The following is a 21,078-nucleotide window of genomic DNA, read 5'->3' on the forward strand; positions in this document are numbered from 1 at the left end:
GAAACATTACTAATGCTTTCCTAACAGATTGCGCCCATTTGCAGTGCCCCCAGCTGTGGGTGACCGTTGACGGCCGCAGAACTTAACATGGGTACTGTAATTTTTTTTAAAGATTGTCACAAATTTATTTATTTTTTAAGATTTATTTATTTTAGAGACAGCGTGTGCACACAAGGGCGGGGGAGGGACAGAGGGAGAGAATCTCAAGCAGACTCCCCACTGAGTGCGGAGCCCGTTGTAGGGCTTGATCTCACAACCCCAAGATCATGAGCTGATCCAAAATCAAGAGTCAGACACAACCGCCTGCACCACTCAGGCGCCCCAGATCATCACTGATTTAATAGATGGAAGGCACTACGAGAATACTCGTTTTAAAAAGAGAGAAATTCCAACTTTGTTGATGTTCACGCCTCGCCCTGGGCTTGCTCACAAGTTTGGGTGCCAGTGTTCACTGACCTCTACTGGGACCAAGCAGGCTTCAGAGCCCCCGCCCCTCCCTCCCGAGCTCCTGCCTGGAGAGCTGTGGGCACCTGCAGCGCTCTACCCAGAGAGTGACTTTCACCTCGACAGCATGACAGAGCAGGAACGCTGGGGACCCCTGGGAAAACAGTAATGAGAAAGGATTGCTCCCAGCCCCACCTCTCAAGCTGGTGATCCAGGAATGGAGAGCGTTTAATCTGTAGCCCAAAGAGAACAGCACATACTTGCTCTTTTATTTCCAGACAGAGGATGGGCTTTGAATCATGCAGACAAATAAAAGGACTGCCTTTTGTCTCTGCTCCGCCCTCCCCCAGCTCAGTCCCCAGCCCGGCCTGGGGAGGAACGTGGCCATTGTTCTGGCTCTACCTCCTTCCGCCCTGGGTTTCAGCTTCCACCTCTGAACTGAGGTTGGCAGCACCACTGTCTCAGGGTGCTGGTAAGGAGCGAATGAAGTGTGCCCTTGGAGGTTGTAGCCATTGCTGGTTTTCACTGGAGACTCAACTTGAAAATGACTCAGCTGGTGTTTGAACTCCTGCTCTGTGCCTGTAACGAAGCCGACGTGGCCCCTGCCTACGTGGAGCCTTGGGCCAGTCAGGTCAGGGAGATGGCCACACTGCAAACAGGTCCACAGTGTAGAATGCATAATACTGATTACAGAGAGGCGGACGAAGGCCACCTGCTCTAGGTGCCAGGGGTGGGGGAAATCGAGCCAGCCAGAGTCCTAACGGCGTGATCGGGGAAGATGTGCTTGAGAAGGCGGCGTCAGAGCTCACACTTTGGATGAGGAGTTTCTTCTTTCCAATTTAGGGAACAGCAGGAGGGGAACAGAGGCAGGAAGGAGCTGGAGGCTTCTAGGAACAGAGTGGAGACTGGCCGGCTGTGGTACCTGGGAAGAGGTTGGGCTCGTGAGCAGCCTCGGGGAGTAAAGTCAGTCCTGGAGCTGAGGGGCCGTGATTCCTTGCCCTGCGTGACAAGGATACCCACGTCAGTGTGTGCAGGCAGGTGGTGGGAAGACCCGGAGGTTGCACGGGGAAAGGCTTTGACCAGGCAGCGTAGAACAACAGAAACAGGTTGTCTCCCCCGTCTGGAGGCCAGAGGTCCAAGATCAAAGCGTCTCCAGGCCCACATTCCCTCTGAAACCTGTAGGGGAGAATTCTTACTTGCCTTTTCCTAGCTTCTGTTGGTGGCTGCAGTCCTTGGTGTCCCTTGGCCTAGCAGCTGCAGCACCCCAGCCCCTGCCCCCCGCCCCCCATCGTACGCGGTATCCCCTTGCGCGCATGCGTGTGGGGTGTGTGTGTGTGTGTGCGTGTGCGCGCGCGCGCATGCATGTGCACCTGTGGCTCTTCCCCTTCTTCTAAGGATACCAGCCATATTGGATTTAGGGCCCATCCTGCTTCAAGATGATCTCATCTTAGCTCGTTACATCTGCAGTGACCCTGTTTCCAAAGAAGGTCATGTTCTGAGCTACGGGTAGTCAGGACCTCACCAGGACATCCTGAGGGACACAGCTCTGCCCTCAGCACCTACAATGAGTACTGAGTCTGCCCCTTGGTGGCAGCCGCATCACACACTAAGGCCTGCTTCGGTTGTGAGCTGTGGGCCGGGCTGGGCAGCGTCACACGTACTCTCCTGTGGCCTCAGGCTGGATGGTCCGGAGCATTTTCAAGTATAAGAGAATCTCAGTGAAACGTATCCTGAGTCCAGCCACTGCTCACCTCCTGCAAAGCTACCATCCCGGCTGGCCCATGGTCCCACCATTGCTCTCTGGGACCAGTCAGATCGCATCAGGGCTCTGCTTAGACCCACACCTGCCAAAGCCCCTCCAAGGGCCCCGAGAACCACCTTGGTTCTTCCATCGTGGCCCTTGGCCTTTACCAGCCTCAGAGCCTCTGCCCCCTCCGCCCCCCCACCGAGTAAAGCTCCCACCCATCTCAGCCTGGCCTCCTTCTCCGACCCAGGCATCTGCTCCAGTAGCTCAGAATGGCCTGCCCTGACCTCTGAAAAGAGAGACCCAGCTCTCCTCTGCCCTGGGGCCCCCCTCCCCCTGCTTTCTTTATTCCCACATCGTCTCTCCTCAGACCTTGGGCAGGTCACTTTACCTCTGAGCCTCAGCCCTGGTCTGTAAGTTGGACTGAGGGGTTCATTGAGATACTAGTGAGAGTTGTAGGAGTATCACGTGCCAGGCGCTGGCCTAAGTGCTTTTCACAGGTTAGCCCATTGGGTGCCTCACCAGCCCTAGGAGGCAGGTACTCTGTCTCCATTTTGCAGATGAGAAAACCAAGTCTCAGAGGATTCCCTGCCTAGGCTGAGGTCGCGTGTTGAGAAGTGGCAGAGCCCAGATCTGAGCACAGCCATCTAGATCGGCTTTCCGTGCTGGGCTGCGTCTCATGTGGAAAACGCTCAGCCCAGGTCAGGCCACAGGAACGAGACACAGCACGTACAGCAGGGGATAGACGTGCTTCCCCGGGGGTAAGTGTCGGAAGCGCGCGCCCACGCATATCCACACGGAGTAGGCATTCAGCGGTTTTCTGGGTAGAATCACAAGAAAATGTCAACAGCTGTTTCCTCTGGGGAGCGGAATGGGGGCAGGATGAGAGGTGTGGCTCCTACTTCCTTTTATGCTGTAGTGTTTTAAAAATAAGTTATGGGCATCATCACATTCCCCCCCCCAGATACTCAGTGTGTCTCTCTTCCTGAAGGGGAGTGTCGGTGCCTCTTACCCCACCTCTCAAAACCCACAGCACCAACATCATCCAGTACCCAGTCCATATTCAAGTCTCATCAGTTGTCCCCAACACGTGTTGTAGCTGATCTGTCTAAACTGAGACCCCCCCGCCCCGAGGACCACAGGTTGCATCTGATCATCGTGTCCCTTTGGTCTGTCTGTAGCAGATGCTCTTTTTCTTGTGACCTTAAAATCCTAAGAGACTGGGCCGGTTGTCCCATAGAGCGTCCCTCGGTCTGGGTTTGTCTACTACATTGTGCAGTGTTCGGCTCAGTCCCCGCCCTATCATTCTGTGAACCGGGAATCAATCTAGAGTCTAGATTGGAATCAAATCAGAGATTTTGCCCAAACTGAACTGTCCTGGGAGGTGGGTGATGTCATGTGACAGGCAGAGGGTGGCCACAGCATGAGGGGCTATGGTTTGTCCCTCTGTTGTGAAGTCACACACACACACACACACACACACACACACACACACACACACACACACAGCCTTTGGCCTGAAAGTGATCTGACTGGTGGTACTGGATGCACTTCTCATCTTGTACCTTTTTGGCTTTTCCAACCATGTATTTATATTTTTTCTCTTTTAATGTTACCTGGGCTGATCTGAACTTACTGTGTCATAATTTACCTCCTTTGACTGAAAGCAGTCTTTCCTGCCCCTCCCTGTGAGGAGGTAAGATGAAGATCCTGGAGGGTCTTCTGTGGGAACAGGCTTCGGAGCCTCAGCTCTGGCCAGGCTGCTGGGTGGGGGTGGCCGAGGTTTCATTGCTGGCTCAGGAAGTGGCCCATGGAACCACAGAAAGATGTCACCGCATTGAGAAAGATCCAGTAAGCACTTCGCTGCAGTTCAGTAATGAGGAAGGAACTTAGCTGGCCGGGGAACCGGTCACTGGAGGGCGGAAGCTGGCCCTGGGGTTCAGTGTCCACTCCCTAGCTCCTCCCTCAAAGGACCGTGGCCCCGGTCCCGTTCTCATGGCGGCCTGGGAAGGGCCAGGGTATGACAGGATATGTATTTATGGCTTCTGCTGTGTGAGGTGGAGACTGGGAGTGCCAGCCAGCTCCAGCCCCTAGGTCGTCTGGTGGTCATGGAATGGAACAGAGAGCAGTGACCTGGGGAAAGGCACATTTTCCGGGGAGAGCCAACTGTGTGTTGGGCACCCCTGACCCCTGCCACAGACCCCATTTGTCTCCGTTTCACAGATGTGGATACAAAAGCCCAGAGAAGTCAGGCTATTTGCACGTGGTCTCCCTGCTAGTAAGTGGCAGGGATGGGATTTGAACCCTGGCATGCCTGTACACCAACAGGCCCAGGGTTGTAAATGGTGGCAGCAGTGTTTAGAACCAGATGGGGTCTTCTCGGGCCCCCGAGGTGTCCACTGTGCCTTGTGCGCCCGGCATCGATTTGCCGGGGACCCGTGGAGACCAGGTGCTCACCTTGTGTGGGGCTCATGGACCAGAGAGCTTTAATAGAAGTCACGCTCGTCACCATGTAGAGCCCTTTGCCCGTCACGTTGTGTCCCACAGTGTCTCTTGCCTTTATTTATTTATTTTTTAAAGATTTTATTTATTTATTTGAGAGAGAGAATGAGAGACAGAGAGCATGAGAGGGAGGAGGGTCAGAGGGAGAAGCAGACTCCCCGCTGAGCAGGGAGCCCGATGTGGGACTCGATCCCGGGACTCCAGGATCATGACCTGAGCCGAAGGCAGTCGCTTAACCAACTGAGCCACCCAGGTGCCCTGTCTCTTCCCTTTAATCGATGTGATTGCAGATGCTGCATAAGTGCTTTCTAGGAAAATAGCGAAACAGCCTGAGAAGTGATTTCCTATTTTCCTCTTACCTTGACTGCTTTGATTTCTTCTTTCACAATGGCCAGAGGTTGGCCAACTGAAGCATCTTTGTTAGAAAATCTTTCAGCCTTTGCTTTAGGAGCACATTTGGGGAACAGGTCCTTCCCGAAGCCCGGGGTGTGGGCATGCCCACTCGGCCCGGCACTCTCCCGGTGGGGGGGGGGTGGGGGTGTGTGTGTGTGTGTGTGTGTGTGTGTGTGTGTGTGTGTGTGTGTGTGTGTGTGTGTGTGTGTGTGTGTGGCGTGAATGCCAGACTCTCTCATTTCTCTGCAGGGGGAGGTGTTTCTTGGTCTTCCTCTTAGCCTGTATTTGGAGGGAAAAGTTGGTTTTTATAGGCCTCCTCTTCAACCTTTCCCCTGGGCTTTCTCAGCCAGGTTGACAGGCCAGAAGGGTTAAAATTGAGGCCTTAGCCAATGTTTCCAATTCTCGGCCACAGCAAGCCAGAACTTTGAGTTCCTCCAGGTGGGATCTGTATACAAAAAGACATCTTAGTGGTAGGAAAAGGGTGATGGAGCATTTGCTGCTTCGCTGGTGATGAGCCTACACTAACGGTTCCTAGTCTTCCATCCAGAAGGTGGCGGGTGGGAAAGCTCTCTCTCGGGCACGTGGCGTTTTCCAGGGGGTCCCTGTGAAACCTGGGGACCTGCAGCCTCTCCAAGCTGGGCCAGGCTCAGGTGGTCCCAAGGGTGCATTCAGGCCCGTCTGTGTTCACTGTCATGTACGTGGGCACAGGGGGCCCTTTGTGGGGCTGAGCTGCTGTCACTAAGTCAAGAATGTCTCTGCTGGACTCATCCCTCGCAGTGGAGACCGCTGTGTGCAACTCAGCTGATAGTCGGGGCCGGTGGCTGTGAATTCTGCCATCTGCGGAACTGACAGCTGTACATCCGTTGACAAAAACCACAGCATTTAGGGGAATACCCTTTGTCTTTAATTTCCACATTGATGTGGTAAGCTCTTTCTGTATGTGGTGGCTATGCATGATGCGACCAATGTCAGTATGGCAGACAGGGACATGTACATTTGCATCCAAAGCCAGTGTGGCCTTGCAGATGTGCCGAAAGGCTCACAGGACAAGGGAGGCTCCTTTCTCTAGAAGGTCCCTGTTCAGAGCCCTGTCACATTCATCCCCGGCCAGACTGAATCAGGCCTTGTGGCGGAGCCGCCAAGTGGCAGCTTCCCCTGCCAGGAGGAGCCAAGATGGGGCTCCTTTTTCAGAGCCCTTTCTCGGGGTGTGGGATGGGATATAGGTCTTCTTTATGTGCCCCCCAATTCCGTGTGGTAGTGAATGAAGGGTGCCGAGTGTGCTGTGTTCGTTATAAACAGAGGGTTCTGTGAAGCGAGCTTCCGAGATTATCGGGAAGGCGGCTGGGAACAGGCAGCCCGAGTGGCCAGGGATCTGTGTGGGAACCACAGTCAGCTGAGAAGAGGCCTCCAGAACCGTTCCCCGAATCTGTGCGGCTTCTTTAGTCTCCAGCAAATCTGGGTGGTGACACCTTTGCTTCTGGAGTACAAGAAAGCTCAGGCAGAGATCTAAGCACTGTCACTGGCGTAGGGGAGGCTTCGCACAAAACCAGCAATAACAAAAAATGTACTTTTGTCTTGGTATGTTGTTAATGAATCCCATTATTAAGGCGGACTTGACATTTTCTTACCTTCTAGCTGTATTTTTAAAACAAATACTCTGGGAAAGATAAATGTGATATAACTAGGCTGGGATTCAACTTGACCAACTGACCGACCTTCCTTCCTTCTTTCTCTTTCCTTCTTTCTTTTCTATTTTTTATTTTATTTTATTTTATTTTATTTTATTTATTATTTTATTTTATTTTATTTTATTTCTTCCTTTCTTTTTTCTCTTTTTCTTTCTTTTTCTTTTTCTTTCTTCTCCTTCCTTCCTTCCTCCCTTCGATCTTTGTCTTGTTCGAGTAGATGTGAGGCAGTTGGTTGCTGGCTTTTTTTTCCCCTAGTCTTTTGAGATGACAGTAAATCACAGCATGACACAGGACTGTTCCAAATGAACTCTTAACAGCTGTGTGTTTTGTGTGTTTGTCAAAAAAATTGTGTGACAGAGCATTGCCTTTTAGTCTCTCCTGCCCTGCCCCGCCCTCGGCCTCTTGCAGCTTTGCCTGGTTCTTCTGTTACCCTAACTATATCTAGTCCTCTTACCATGTTTTGTTCACGGTAGCCAGAGCCTAGCCAACTAGAAATCTCATCTTTCAGGAATCATTCCTGACCTTATTTACTTTCTCCCAAAGAGGCAATCCTAAGAAGCAAGTTCAGATTGGAGTTTTAGGCAGGAACAGCATTTGCGTTGGTGAGGCTTGATGGTTGTTGGGTTTGCTGAAATGGACATAATGAGAGAAGGAAGAAAACTGATACACAATTAGAGCATTTTCGAGCAACTGCCCATCCACCATGAAACTGAATTCTCCATCTGTCTGTCTGTCCATCCATCTGTGCATGCTTCCATGCATCTGTCTATCCAGTGGGTATTTGCCATCCACTCTGCCAAACTTTGAGGATTGATGTGATGGTGAGAAGACGGGCGTGGACCCTCCTCAAGGAGCGTACCTTCTGGCACGATCTACCAAAGTGCAGGAAAGGGGGGAGTGCTGTGGCGGGGTGGGGTTGCTGACCCAGCCCCCCGCGAGGAGGGCAGTCAAGCAGGACCAGGGCAGGGGAGCTGAGCTCTGAGAACCGAGGAGGTTGGCTGGGTGAGCTGAGGGAATGGCTTTCCCGGGAGGCCCAGAGGGAGGATGGAGTGGGGAACCCCATCGAAGGCAGTGGGGCCTGGCTTTGAGAATCTCAGAAAGCTGGGCACCCTCTTCCGGGGTGGAGGCAGAGGTGGCCCCATGCTCCCAAAGTTTTATGTCCGGTTTCTGGAGACACCCACACTCTCTGATACGCAGAACATCCCGATGGCCTTTGTAAGTGCCCGCATTTTCCGTCTGGGGAGGCCCAGCCCTGCGTGTGAATGCGTAGAGGCCTTTCCTGGAGTTTTGTTTTATCAGCCAGGAGTCCACGTCTCATGCCATCGGTAAAACTGTCTTTCCAGGAGCTGCTTACAAGTGCTGGTACTAGCTAACTGCTTACAGCAAAAAAAAAAAAAAAAAGTTTTTCCCAAGTCAATGCACAGTTTTACGTAGAAAACGAAAATTTTGGGGGTTGCTGCAGAACCATTTGGGCTTCGTTTTCTGTGATCTTTACCACCATGAGATACAAAGTGAGACTCTTAAATGCTGGCGGGTGTCCCTAGTGAAGTTTTTGGTCCATAGATGCCCTGTGCTTGTGTGAGTGACGCTCTTTGATCCAGCTGTTCAGGGAGCAATACTTTTGATTTTGTAAAAAAAAATACATACATATATTAGTTTCTCTCTTTGAAGCAGTGCCGCTCTGAAGCGAAGACAGAGGTTCTAATCCTCGCGAGGCTGGGCCTGTGGCCTTGCCCCCGAAGGCCTCTTGCCTTGATTGTGGCCGGCCACATGGCTTATGTCCCTGAGGATCCACGTTTGGCGTTACTGATTTTAACCTGGACATGTTCGCAGGCCTCTCCTGTACGGCGCCCACGTTGTCAGGCTTTGTGGGTGTGAGATGGGGACGAGGTGTGGTCTGACCGGGTAACCGTGAGCGTGAGCCTGTCCTGTGCATGCGGTGACTCTGCCTCCCCCCCCCCCCCCCCCCGCAGCCACTTCCCCGAGGGTGTCCTCCGAGCTGGAGCAGGCCCGGCCGCAGACGAGCGGAGAGGAAGAGCTACAGCTTCAGTTGGCACTTGCCATGAGCCGAGAAGTAGCTGAGCAGGTTGGTGCCAGGCAGGTGTGATTGCTCGCTGGGGGCTGGGGACCGGGGGGGGGGGGGGGGGCGTGGGTCACAGGGGGGACGGTGACACTGGCCTCAGTGTTTCCGATGTGTTTCTCGAGATGGGACTTGGCGTTGCCACAGCAGTGTTCTCGCCCCCCACTGCCCCCCCCACCCTGGTCAGGGAGGGGGTCCTACACAGTTCCATTTAGGGAAGCTTTTGGTGGGCCAGTGGGTGAACTGGTCAGAGTGCCCCCCAGAAACACTTCTGTTGACACAGCCGCGTGTCATGGTCCCTTCGAACGAGCCTGGGTGTCCACAGCCCCCTCCGTGCAAGGCGTGTGGGCTCAGCCCCGGGGGAAGGCAGTTTGTTAAGACGGCTCAGGAGTATCTGAATGCTGAAAAACAAGGCTAGGAGGAAAAGCTGCAGGTAATGAGAGCCTTTATTATGTTTCAGTGACGGAAGTGTAGTTTTAATTTGTTTTCAGTTCCTGTTTTTCTCTACTTATCACGCATTACTTTAACATGGACCAGGAGGGAAAGGCGTGTTGGAAATGACCTTTCAAAGCTGTGTCCCTTTGGTCCTGGCGATCAGGTCTGTTCCCGCTGACCTTGGGTTAGGGAGTGTAGATGGAGTCCGCGAGCACAAGGCGCTCTGTCCCCTAGAAGTGATGTGCAGAGACAGAGATTAGGGGTATAGTGTAACAGAAGTGCAAAGGCGATTTACAGTCACTGTAACTGGAGACCTCCTAAAGCTCGACCGCGGTGGACAGCTTCAGTTTCAGCTCCCCTGTTCACAGTGGGAGAAGCACAGCGATTAGATCCGTCCCTGTGGGTGCCTGGCTCTGTCACGGACAGCCTGGGGAGAAGGGGCAAGGATGCAGGGGCAGAGGGCAGTTGGAGCCCGTGTCCGCTCATAACTCATCTCTGTGATTTATCATATTTATAATAAATAAAATACAAGGAACTTATTTCTATTTTGTGATGCTGTAAACGCTAGGACGGCCCAGTCTCCTGCATGTGGTGACTGTGCCTTAAAATAAATAAAAATTAGATACAGGTGACCCTTGAACAACCTGAGTTTTGGGCTGTGCGGCTCCACTTAAGTGTGGATTCTTGTCAATAAAAACGGTGCTGTAAATCCATTGCCCTTTTCTTAATTTATTAATAACATTTTCTTCTCTCTAGCTTACTCTATTGTAAGAACACAGCATAATACACAGAATATGCCTTAAGCGATTTACTTAGGGTCCAGTCAGCAGTTGGCTTTTAGTCGTTAAATTTTTGAGGAGTCAAATTTATATGTGGATTGTGGGGGGGCTTGGTGCCCTTAACGCGCGTGTTGTTGGAGGGTCAACTGTATAGTGAATCGTTTCTGTTTGAAATCCTAGACACAAACACACAGTGATCGGTGATTTTCACCCTCTCCCTGATTCCTTTCTGGGCTCTCAGGCTTTTGTATTTTAGAAGGAGACGTGTTGCTTCTATAGTTAGAATTATAAAGCCATTTTCATTTTAAGGTAAAAGCATTTTAGATTAAGTGTTCCCTTTCCCCAGCTTGGCAGTGCCTGTGCCTCCCCCCCATCTCCCCGGTGGGACCCCAAAACCAGGGAACCCACACAAGGTAGCGGGGTGGGGCAGACGTGAGCCCTCTGGGCTACACTCGCAGGACAGAAGAATAACTGTTTTACAGGTTGTTTTCCCATCTTCCTTTGCAATAATGCGTACTCTGATTTGCGCGTCCTGTTCCTGGCGCGTTGCTTTGTTCTGCACAGTGATGTCATTACAGTCCCATTGTCCTTCAGGAAGAACGCCTCAGGCGGGGTGACGACCTCAGATTACAGATGGCCCTAGAAGAAAGCCGAAGAGACACGGTTAAGGTTCCAAAAAAGAAGGAGGTAAGCGCCTCACCGGGGAAGGTTAGCCTTAGGACCGCTCCCACACCATGGTTGCCGAGTGTCCAAGCCTGACCCGCAGAGCAGGGCGCCTTCTCCGCCTTCTCGTATACTCCTTTGTGATGAGCACGAGTGAGGGGAAGACCTGATTGAAAACACCCCCACCTGTGCCCTTACTCCCGAGGCTCTCCCGAGACCAGCCTGAGAAAAGATGGGCACGGGTGAGGGGCCTCTGGACCAGGGCCTCAGTTTCCTCCCCTGTAAACGAGCACGGTGGTAGCCATGCGGTCAGGTGACTGTTCCATGAGCCAAGTGTCCCGTGCTTTGGGACAGATGCCTGGCACGGGGTAAGGCTCAGTCAGTAGTGCTGGGCTTCACTGCTGTCATCAGCCTTACCCTGCGCCAGGCTCCCAGCCTGGGGCCCGAGGTGACCAGGACATGGTTCTGCTCCCAGCAAGCTCTTCCGGTCACAAGATAGGCGCCCCCCCTCCCCTCACAGGGCCCGGGGTTCTGGTGGTCTCCCATGTCACGGTGCCACAGGATCCCTGACTGCAGCTCTGGTGGCTGTGGGAGCAGGAGGGCCGGGCAGGGCAGGCCCCGGGAGAGGGGGCCCTGGATGATGGCTGCCAGCTGGGTGGGTGGGGACAGCATTCTGGAGGGACGCTGCAGCCCCGGGCAAAGCCTGTGTTACCCTAGAAAGCCCTGGGGGCTGTTTGCAAGTGGGTGGGGCATTGGGCCCCAAGCAAACAGCTCCATGTGGGTGGAGCCTGGGCTGGAGTGGGAAGTGGTTAGTGGGGTGGTGGGCCGGGTGGGGTCGGAGGTGGGACGACATGGGGCCGCTCAGCTTCCTCTTGGCCCCGTCCAGAGGGCTTCTCGTCCCAAGAGGCGCGGACAGTATTTATGGCTAACAGCTAACTCGTGGATATTTGCTCTAACTGTAGCAAAGTAAAACGTGTCCCCTTCTCTTTGTCTCAAAAGCATGGCTCCCACCCACAGCAGACCACTCTGTTGGATTTAATGGACGCCCTCCCCAGCTCAGGCCCTGCTGCCCAGAAAGCAGAGCCCTGGGGCCGGTCAGCCTCAGCTAACCAGACAAACCCTTGGGGCGGGCCGGCGGCCCCAGCCAGCACTTCAGACCCCTGGCCACCGTTCGGTAAATACCCGCCTCATTTGTCTCCCGTGCCTGCCTGCTGGATAGGGCCGAGCTTCCTGCTCTCTCACCTGGTGGAGGTGGGAGCGGGGCAGGTCTTTGGTGGTGGGTGCCCAGGATTACCCAGTCCCCGGATGTAACGTCCAGTCGGGTCCTCCTGAGGACTATGGTACGGTGCTTTCCTGTTTTGAATGGTTTTCTGCTTTGGTAGAGGGAAAGCTGACTTCCTCTCTGCTTCCCACACGCATCAGAAATGCCTTGTCCCTCCTCTGGGACATGTGTCCAGTCTCTTGGCCTCAGAATTGTACCCAGCACCCCAGGTTAAGAAACCGTAATACACAGCATGAAACCTCTCAATCAAGTTGCTGTAATTAGGCGTACCTGGAAATTAGGATGTGCGTACTATGATTGCTGATGAAAGGGTACATTTGCTGTAATTCTTATTTGTTATTGAAAGCAACAGTAAGTCCGTTTACTAGGTTAAGTGGATATTTTAAAGTTTAATGCCAAACGTAAGAGAATCTGTGGGAGGAGGTTTGCAACATGAGTGTGGGTAGAAATCTTGGGCATAGGGGTTTCCTGATTGCTGGACACGGGGCTTGGCCTGCAGGCTTGGTGATGGCTTCCAACCCAGCCTGCTGCTCTGGGAGGCTCCCTCTGGGTGCTCTGAGCCCTGCCAGCCACGGCTGATCTGTCTGGGAACTTGTAGTTGTATATTTTTTGGCAGCTTGCCTGTATCTCTTTGGGGTCTCTGTTTCCCCAAACTGGAACCATCTTTTGTATTCAGCTCGGTTCCCTGGATGTTTGCCGAAGTGTACCAAATGCCAGGCTCTGTCCTGCTATCCAGGGACTCCGACACAAACAGGTAATGGTCCTGCCTTCAAGGTCCTGGGCAGATGTGGGCAAGATGGGGATACCGGCGTCCTGGACGGGGCTTAGTTCAGGAGCCTGGTGGGCATGAGGCAGGCGTCTTGGAGAAATCTGCAAAGAAGAGCAGGAGGTGACCAGGCCAAGAAGAGGCAAGGGTGTTCCCAGCAGAAGGCTGGCCTTGTGAGAGCCTTGGGGGCAGGCAGTGGTTTGGTGGGTGCGGAGACAGGCCGTGGGGAGCAGGGACGTGGGGTCAGGGCCCTGCCCACTCAGGGCTTGGCAGCTGTGTCCAGAAGGTCATGTCAGCCCCAGATGTCCTTTGGTGATGTGGTTGGCGTTGGGGACATGGGCAGATCCCCAGACTCCCTTTGGCAGGAGCCCTCTGGGCCTTGGGGCAAACTGCCCGCCAAATGGCGTACAGGTCTCCCTCACTGAAGGCCAGAGTCCCATGGCAGCCAGGAGCTTGGCGGTTCACGTGGTCCGTGGCCTCAGGGAGCTTGTGGGCTAAAGTCTTGCTGAGCGTACATGGGGATAGCGAAGGCAGTTCTGGAAATGCCCACCTGGGCCCCTTCCAGACAGTGGCTTTTGAGTTTTGTGTTAAGTCTGAAAAATAGTTGCTCTATAATGTGATGACCACATCACCTTGAGTTGTGGGTAGGATATTCTTCAGGAAAGACTCTCAAGCCCTTTCAAAGTTGTCATCATGGGTCATGATGCAGACGGGACGTTTTTCTAGTGGCCAGAAAAGAAAGCAGTCACCCTAGAGCCAGGTGAGTTTAAGATTATGCTGAGTCAGTGACTGATGGGAGGTGGTTGGGGCGGGGCCTGGGGGGAGGTGGGAGGGTGACTGACTTTCACTGTCTACCTTTTTTAACTGTTCGACTTAACTTTACTAGGGGTGTGCGTTACCTGGTCAGGAGAGACCAGATTTATGAGTTTTCAGTGAACCAGGTTGCTCCTCCCTTCCTTTGGCTGGTGGGCAGTGCTGTGCCCCGGAGCCGGTCTTGATGGAGCCAAACTTTAACCTCAAGGGGTGCTGGGGAGTCTCCTGGTGGGTGAAGCGGGGCCACCTCCAGCTGTTGGGGTTTTCACACACCTGCACGCAGCGGAAACCAGGAGCCAGCCGGAGACAGGACAGAGCCAAGGAGAGGTAGCCGGAGCCCAGTGACAGCTAACCATCACACCCCACGCGACGGCAGACATGTTCAGTAGTTCGTAGCCACTCACGGTGTCGTGCACCCCTCACTATTAATCCCAGGACGTTTCCGTCACCCCGGGGAGAAACCCCGTTCCCACTGAGCAGTCACTCCTTGTTACCGCTCCCTCCAGCCCCTGGCACTCAACGGTCTACGACACTCTGTCTCTGGATCTGCCTGTATCTGGCTGTTTCAGATATGTAATGAAGTCAGACATGATGGTCTTTGTTCCTTTCACTTAGCTTAACGTTTTCAAAGTTCATCCATGTCCCTACCTTCCCTTTTTTGGCTGAAGAATATTCCATTTTATAGACAGGCGACATTGTGTTTAACCATTTAGCAGTTGATGGACATTTGGGTTGTTTCCACTTTTTGGCTACTATGAATCCAATTTTTTTTTTTAAGATTTTATTTATTTATTTGACAGAGACACAACGAGAGAGGGAACACAAACAGGGGGAGCAGGAGAAGGGAGAAGCAGGCTCCCCGCCGAGCAGGGAGCCCGATGCGGGGCTCGATCCCAGGACCCTGGGATCATGACTGAGCCGAAGGGGGACGCTTAACAACTGAGCCACCCAGGTGCCCCTGAATCCAGTTTTTTAAAGAGGAGATTGAAACTTAAATTTCTGAAATCTATTTTTAAATGTTGACCGTGATTTTTAAAAAATTGGGAACATTGTTGGGGCTGATGGAATCTATCTACAGGTCACCAGCGTGGTTCGTGGACCGCTAGTTTGCCATCTCTTACCTCTTGCCCAACCCAGGGCCCTCTTCTTGGTTCTGACACACTTGGCATTTTAACCAGCGACTTGGGGAGAAAACGGGGCACCAAAGCCCAGAGAGGCTGCCCATTCCTCTGGGGCCACACAGCAAGTTAGGGGCAGGTTCAGTGCTTATGGCGCCTAATCCTGGAATCGTCATGCTATCTTGGACTGCTGCAGAAACCTTCTGTGGCCGTGCATGTCCTGGAAAAGTCACCTCAGAGTCTAGCATTGAGAGGTAACCAGTGCTAACATGTTAGCTTCTTTGCTTCCTGTATTTTCTGGGCAGTTGTTTGTACATGGTTGAGGTCATGCTGTGTATACAGTTTTGTAAGTAGATAGAGGTACTTCCGTTTGCACTACGTGATGAGCATTAGGGGCCCCAGTGGGACAGTGCTGGGCTGGAGCACCGTCACCCAGCCGCCCATGGCCGTCCCCAGAGGTGGTGGTGCAGGTCTGGCGCGCCGGCTCTCCACAGCTCTGCAGGAGATGGCCTCGCAGCAGCTCCTGGGTGCACGGGAGCCTGGTCACAGTGCCTTCCCTTCCATCTTCGGAGCCCGCCCTGGAGCAAGACTTACCAACTAGTCTCTAGGAAAACCTGCTCGGTCGTGTTTTCTGGGCCACCCCAGTGCCCGGAAACACATTCATCGGTCTGAAAGATGAGAGTGTCTCCGCCCAGGCCCTGGTAGCTGCGCCCTCTGGATGAAAGGAACACTGTTTTTTGAAGGCTGCTGTTTGTAGCCAGCCCTGCCATTTCCAGTTCTTTCCAAGCGGCACTGGGGGCCTTGGGAGGAAGTGCCGAGGGCTGAGAGGGGGGCAGTCGGAGCCCCCCAGGTCAGCGGGGCACTTCCTCCTCTGTTCCAGATGCACAAAGCGGCCACCTGGTAAGAGAGGGGCCCACAGCCTGGGGGTTCAGAAGGCCTTGGCTGGCACGCGCCCGCTCACTGCCCGGGCTGGGACAGGGGCCGGCTTCCGCCCCGGTGGCAGCAGGTGGTGCTGCTGGTTTTTTGGTGACCCCCGCCACTCAGTTCTCTGACCCCACCATGTGACGGCCCCCCTGTGCACATGAATATTCATATGTGAGGCTTCGGGGGAGCCAGGCTGGCGGGTGAGGGGCTCCGGGACACGTGCTCCCTATGAATGGGCCCACAGAGGAGGAGGCCGGAAGCTGCTTGATCTTTCGGCCCTGGGTTCCATCCTCCTTTGCTCTCATTCACTCCTGCTTTCAACAAGCATTTATTTATTGGGTCTGTGGCGTGGCCCCGGGCCCTGTGGAGGCCGTGGAGGACGGAGCACAGAGAGGCCTTGCAGCAAAGCTACTGTCCATTCATGGGGGAGGAAAGCGGAGCGCCGGGCCCCACGGCCTGGCTGTCAGCAGGCATTCGCTGGGGGGGGGGAGGAGGGGGATCTGCCGGGTCCGCCCCCATTGCAGCCCGCTTTCCCTCAGGCCGGCTTAGGTGGGCGGTCAGCACCCGTGGGAGAGTCCACGTAAGCCCACGTTACCTGTCTCCCCCGGGTAGGTTTGAGGAGAGCGGGGTGCCATGGTGTGTAGCCTCCCCTGACTCGTGGCCCCCCCATGGAGCAAAATGTCAACACGGTGGCCTGAACGCGCGTAGGTCCCCAAGCACCACCCGGGGCCTGGAAGGCTCACCGAGGCTGAGCTGCTTATCCACGGCCGTCTGGAAGACTGGCCAGGGTTTGAACCAAGGGCATCTTTCATCCCACATCCAGAGCCCTCTGAGCCGGGACTGTGCTTTGTCCGTAAGCGTGGCGCCGCACGGGGGCGGGGGTGCTTTCTGGGCCCTTTCAGGCTTTAGGGTTCTTGGCCGGCCTGTGGGTTTTGTTGTTCTGGCGTATTCCAGAAGGGAAGCGGGGCCTGTGGGAAGTAACGGGAAGGGTCAGTAGAGGCTCCCGGACAATGTTGGGGCGCTGTCGCTCAGCAGCCGGGTGCCCTGGGTTGAAGCCCGGGACGATGGTGGCTCAGTGTGGCGCCGGCCCCCGGAGACGGCATGACAGTGCATGCCATATTTACAGCCTTGCGTGCCACAGCGTTCGTGCAGGAAGAGCGCTTCTAGAACGATGGCAGGATTTTGTGTTGACTCTTACTCTTCCATGTGTATCAGTTTGAGGGAAACCTAGTGTGTTTAGACCCCCGTCGTCTGAGAGAGGGTCTGGATGCAGGAGCAAGCCCTGCTTTTGCACACGGCACGGCAGGTGTGTGGTTGCTGAGGGGCTGGCTGGGTTCCCGGGAGGGCCTGATCCTTACTTTGTACCTTGTGTCCTGTGGGCCACCTGTAAACTCCTGTGTGCTCTTGAACACGTGGTTCAGTTGTCGTGCTTGGGAAGACACAGTCCCCCTGTCCACAGGATTGTCTCACCCGATCCCGTGGTCACCGGCTGCCCGGGACCCCCGTGCCGATTGCAGTAGATATATTCTTTTTTTTTTTTTAAGATTTTATTTATTTGACAGAGAGAGACACAGCGAGAGAGGGATCACAAGCAGGGGGAGTGGGAGAGAGAGAAGCGGGCTTCTTGCCGAGCAGGGAGCCCGATGCGGGCGGGGCTCGATCCCAGAACCCCAGGATCCTGACCTGAGCCGAAGGCAGACGCTTAACGACCGAGCCACCCAGGTGCCCCTGCTGTAGATACATTCTTGTTTCTCTCTCAGAGGCAGGACTTTTGGGTCTGCTGAATGCTGGCCAGGTGTCGCTCAGATAGAGCACGGTGACTCCAAGGACCACCTGTCTGTGTGAGGCAGGGCTGGTCCCTGCCAGGTGCCCGTGTGTCTGAGCTGGCCCTCCGATGGTGCCCCCCACTTCTGAGAAGACTTGGCCAGGCACGTGAGTGCTGCAGGAGCTCAGTCGCTCTCACACACCGCGGCTGCCCATTCTAGTCACTTGGGGAGCTTCTAAGAACCCAGATGCCCAGGCTCTCCCAGAGTCTGTGTGTGTGAAGGGAGGAGACGGTGTATTTTCCTAATATTCCTGCAGCAATTCCCAGGACAACCACAGCTGAAAACCACTTCTCTGGTGGCCTCTGAATGGCATGGTGAGTGAAGCACTGCCAAATCTAAGGTGTTGGAAAACTCTGTGCAGCGTCAGAGATTAGGGGCGGCTCTTATTTGTGTAGGTTTCTAACGCTTGAATTGGACGTTTACCCAGAATCGTCCAGAAGTGGTCACTGAACTCCACTGTTCAGAGATGCCTCACTGGAAGGAGTTGAGCGTAGAAAGTGCAAAGTCCCTTCCAGCCCTGGGGTTCGGGGCTTCCCCTCAGCCCCCACTTAGCTGTTGAGCATCTTTTGTGTGTGAGTCTCAGTTCTGAGCTCAGGGAGCAGGAGCAGTTGTGGGCCAAGCAGACCCGCCCCTGTTCTGTGAATGTTCGCTCTGGCTGGGGAGACAGATTCTCACGTGAGCGAGAGCAGGGGGAGAGTGCCTTGTGAGGGGCTTGGGGCTGGTGGGTGGCGGTGGGATGAGGTAACGTGGAGGCTGCAGGGTGGGGATCGTGCCCTCTCAACAAACACACCCCTCCCCACCCCTCCACACCCACAGCCACCTGGGGAGGCAGGTCTGTTCAGGAAACTGCCCTGCAGACAGCTTTAGTAGAGATGGGGAGCACTGTCTTCAGGTCAGCTTCGCCCACGGCTCAGAGATTATCACCAGGACCCCACCCGCTGGGCCCTTTCGCCCTCTCCCCTCTGGTCTCAGTAGCCCTTCTACCATCCAGGGATTTGGGTGTGGGGTTCGGTAGTGGCGGACTTGGCAGCTTGACAGTAGCTGGTGGAAACCCACCCTTGTTGCCAGAGCAAAGTCAGTTCCCCTCGGCCTGGAACTGGGAGGAAGCGAGGGGGTAATTCTCCCAAGGAGAGTCAGGGTGTCTTTCAGGAGAAGCGGGGAGGGGTGCTGGAAGGTGACCCGGCTGTCCCCTGACAGTCGCTCTCCCACGGTGCCCAGGTGGTCAGGGCTGCACGGGAATGCGCTGAGATCCCCAGCCCATGTCCTCCGGGTGCAGGTGTGAGCGAGGGGGACGTCAACCAGGGAGTAGGCATCGCCTGACATGAGTTCCTTCAGTTCCCATGGTTGCTGGCGAGCAAGGGGAGGCTGTGGAATGTGTGTGAACACCCCTGTGCTCACAGGGAGCCAGAAGCAGCCTGGCCCAGGTCTTCCCGTGGACCCAATCCCGGGCAGCTCTGAGCCCACGACCCGTCTCTTCTCCGTACAGTCCTGCTCTCTCCCGGACATGGTTTCCACCACATTGTTCGCTCTAGGCTTGATGCAGAACGGAGGCCCCGTGAGGCATTTCATGTTGGGGCAGAGCAAGGGCCTGTCCCCACTGTGTGATTCCAAGCCGGGACCAGCGTCCTGCTAGGCTCCTTGTCATGTCCGGCAGAGGTGGGCCTGGGGAGAGCGGTTGCCGTCACGGGGAGGTGGCTTTGTGTGCGATTCTGAGAAGACCAGGAGGGAAAGGTCAGAGCAGCTTCTGGAGGGAGGCGGGTGTTTCTGGAGGCCCCTGGAGGGTTGTGGGTTTGAGGCGGCTGCAGCAGAAGTCCCCAGTCCACACAGCAGTTGACAGGCTTACGTGTCGCGGGGGTGGTGGGAGTGCACGCTGCATGGCAGAATCGGCCTTGGCCCGTGCCCAGCTCCCAGCGTTACTGCGGGTGCGGTGACAGGTCTGGGAAGTAGCAGAGGCAGCCCTGTCCTCCCCTTCCCTGTGCCCCTCCCACTCGCTGTCAGCCAGACGCGAAAAGGCAGTCAGGGTGGCGGCTGATACGGGCTCGACAGGCCCGCTGCAAGGCCACTCAGCATCGCAGGGACCGGAAGAGATAAAGCCAGCACAGTGGTAGAACGGCTCGCAGAGGTTCTTGTTTCTGAAAGTCAAGGGCCGTCCTACCCGCGTGTCCGTCCCTGCGCACGGCTACTCGGGCTGCCGAGAGGGGCAGGCCTGGCAATGGTGCCCAGGGCTGTGGGTCCTCCTGGGGACCTGGGAGCATCCCCTGGTCTTCTCTGAGACGGGCAGTCACCTCCCTTCCTGCGGCCCTCTCTGAGCCGTGGAGCTCAGCCCGATTGTCCCAGGTGCTGCCCTTCCGCCCCCTGCCTACGCTCCCCTGCGCCCCGCTGCCAGGTCACAGCCCTGGGAGACACTGAGGCAAATGAGTGCTCTGAAAGAAGGCTGAGCGGCTCCAGGAGTCAGTGAAGGCAAGAAAAGCGGGAAAATGGAGGGACGTGGAGGCCCAGAGGCCTCAGGCGGTGGACGTGCCCTTTGGTACGTCTGGGGAGCTTTGGGGAGGTCAGTGTGGCTGGGGAGGCGCAGAGGCACAACGAGGACATCTAACACACATTCTCTTTGGAGTTTCAGAAGAGTTTAGATTTGAAAAGCGTGATTGAGGGTTTTTAGGTTCACAGCAAGGAGCTACTTCTCAGATCCAGAAAGCCTAGTGAATTGTAAGCGGGATATGATAAAAGAACTTCCCACCTCGGTACATTGGCAGGAGACTGCAGAGCCCCACAGGAGAACATACTAGACCCACGGCGGGGGGGGGGGGGGGGGGCGGACGGTCCATGGAAAAGGGGCGGCAGGCACGTTGGTAACTGACGTCTCAGCATGGATGGAAGGTGCCAGAGGCCCATGGGGTAAGGTCTTCAGGGGGCTGGAAGAAAAACCGTCTGCCTTGAATTCCCTTCCTAGTGAAATCCTCTTCCAAGAACGATGGTAAAATGCATTTTACATCTTGAAACACCAACAAAACAACCTGGATCCTCCAGAATTCTATATTCATTGAAGGTATTCCTTAAGAAGGAAGGTAAAACGCGACATTTCCAGGTAACAGAACGATCCCAGCTTCTAATCGAGGCTTGGGGGTTCTGGGTATTCTGGCTCCAGCCAGGAGCCGGCCAGGAACCCACGCAGGGTCACCTCAGTAAGCAGGAGATGCTCGTAGTGCCTGGTCACTTAAGAAATGAGAGGGGTTTCGGGCATTCTGTCCCAGGAACGGGGGTGTGGAGAACCAATATTTATATTTCTTATTTCACCAACAGTAGTGAGAACGTAACAACATTTGAGCAGCACGGTTCATGAGGTCGTGGATTTGTTGTTCTCAGTGACCCGAGCACACACGTTCCAAATACTGACAAAAACTTGATCGTGTGCTGGACATAATAAAGTCTAGCAGCCTCAACGCTTGTCTGGAAATTGGGAGCACCCCAGAACACATTTTGTGACCACAGTATCCTCAACAACAAAAAGAAAACTAGAAAAACTCCGTACACTGGACACTTGGAAAACACTCCTGAAATCTTGAGTCAAAGAAGAAATTATAAGGCGAACCAGAAACGTTGAGAACCAAAAATAATAAGGTA

At 54.6% G+C, this 21,078-nt stretch overlaps 1 protein-coding gene across 7 annotated transcripts in view; it reads left to right on the forward strand.

The window, feature by feature from the left end:
- EPN2 (epsin 2) overlaps positions 1–21,078 on the forward strand; it is an 81,479-nt gene that overhangs the window by 48,061 nt on the left and 12,340 nt on the right. For 3 of the 7 annotated variants that reach the window (XM_028089568.2, XM_028089570.2, XM_028089569.2), the window contains exons 3-6: positions 8,745–8,872; positions 10,660–10,752; positions 11,728–11,902; positions 12,687–12,764. The exons of 1 other annotated variant lie outside the window; for it this stretch is intronic. In XM_028089568.2, the coding sequence (XP_027945369.1) occupies positions 8,745–8,872; positions 10,660–10,752; positions 11,728–11,902; positions 12,687–12,764 (474 nt within the window). The remainder of the gene's footprint in view (positions 1–8,744; positions 8,873–10,659; positions 10,753–11,727; positions 11,903–12,686; positions 12,765–21,078) is intronic. 3 more of the 7 variants (XM_028089571.2, XM_028089573.2, XM_028089574.2) reach the window with 3 other exon arrangements.

The sequence above is a fragment of the Eumetopias jubatus genome, unplaced genomic scaffold, assembly GCF_037043125.1.
Source record: "Eumetopias jubatus isolate StellerSeaLion01/CBP00866 unplaced genomic scaffold, mEumJub1_p1.0 scaffold_10, whole genome shotgun sequence".
Lineage (NCBI taxonomy): Eukaryota > Metazoa > Chordata > Mammalia > Carnivora > Otariidae > Eumetopias > Eumetopias jubatus.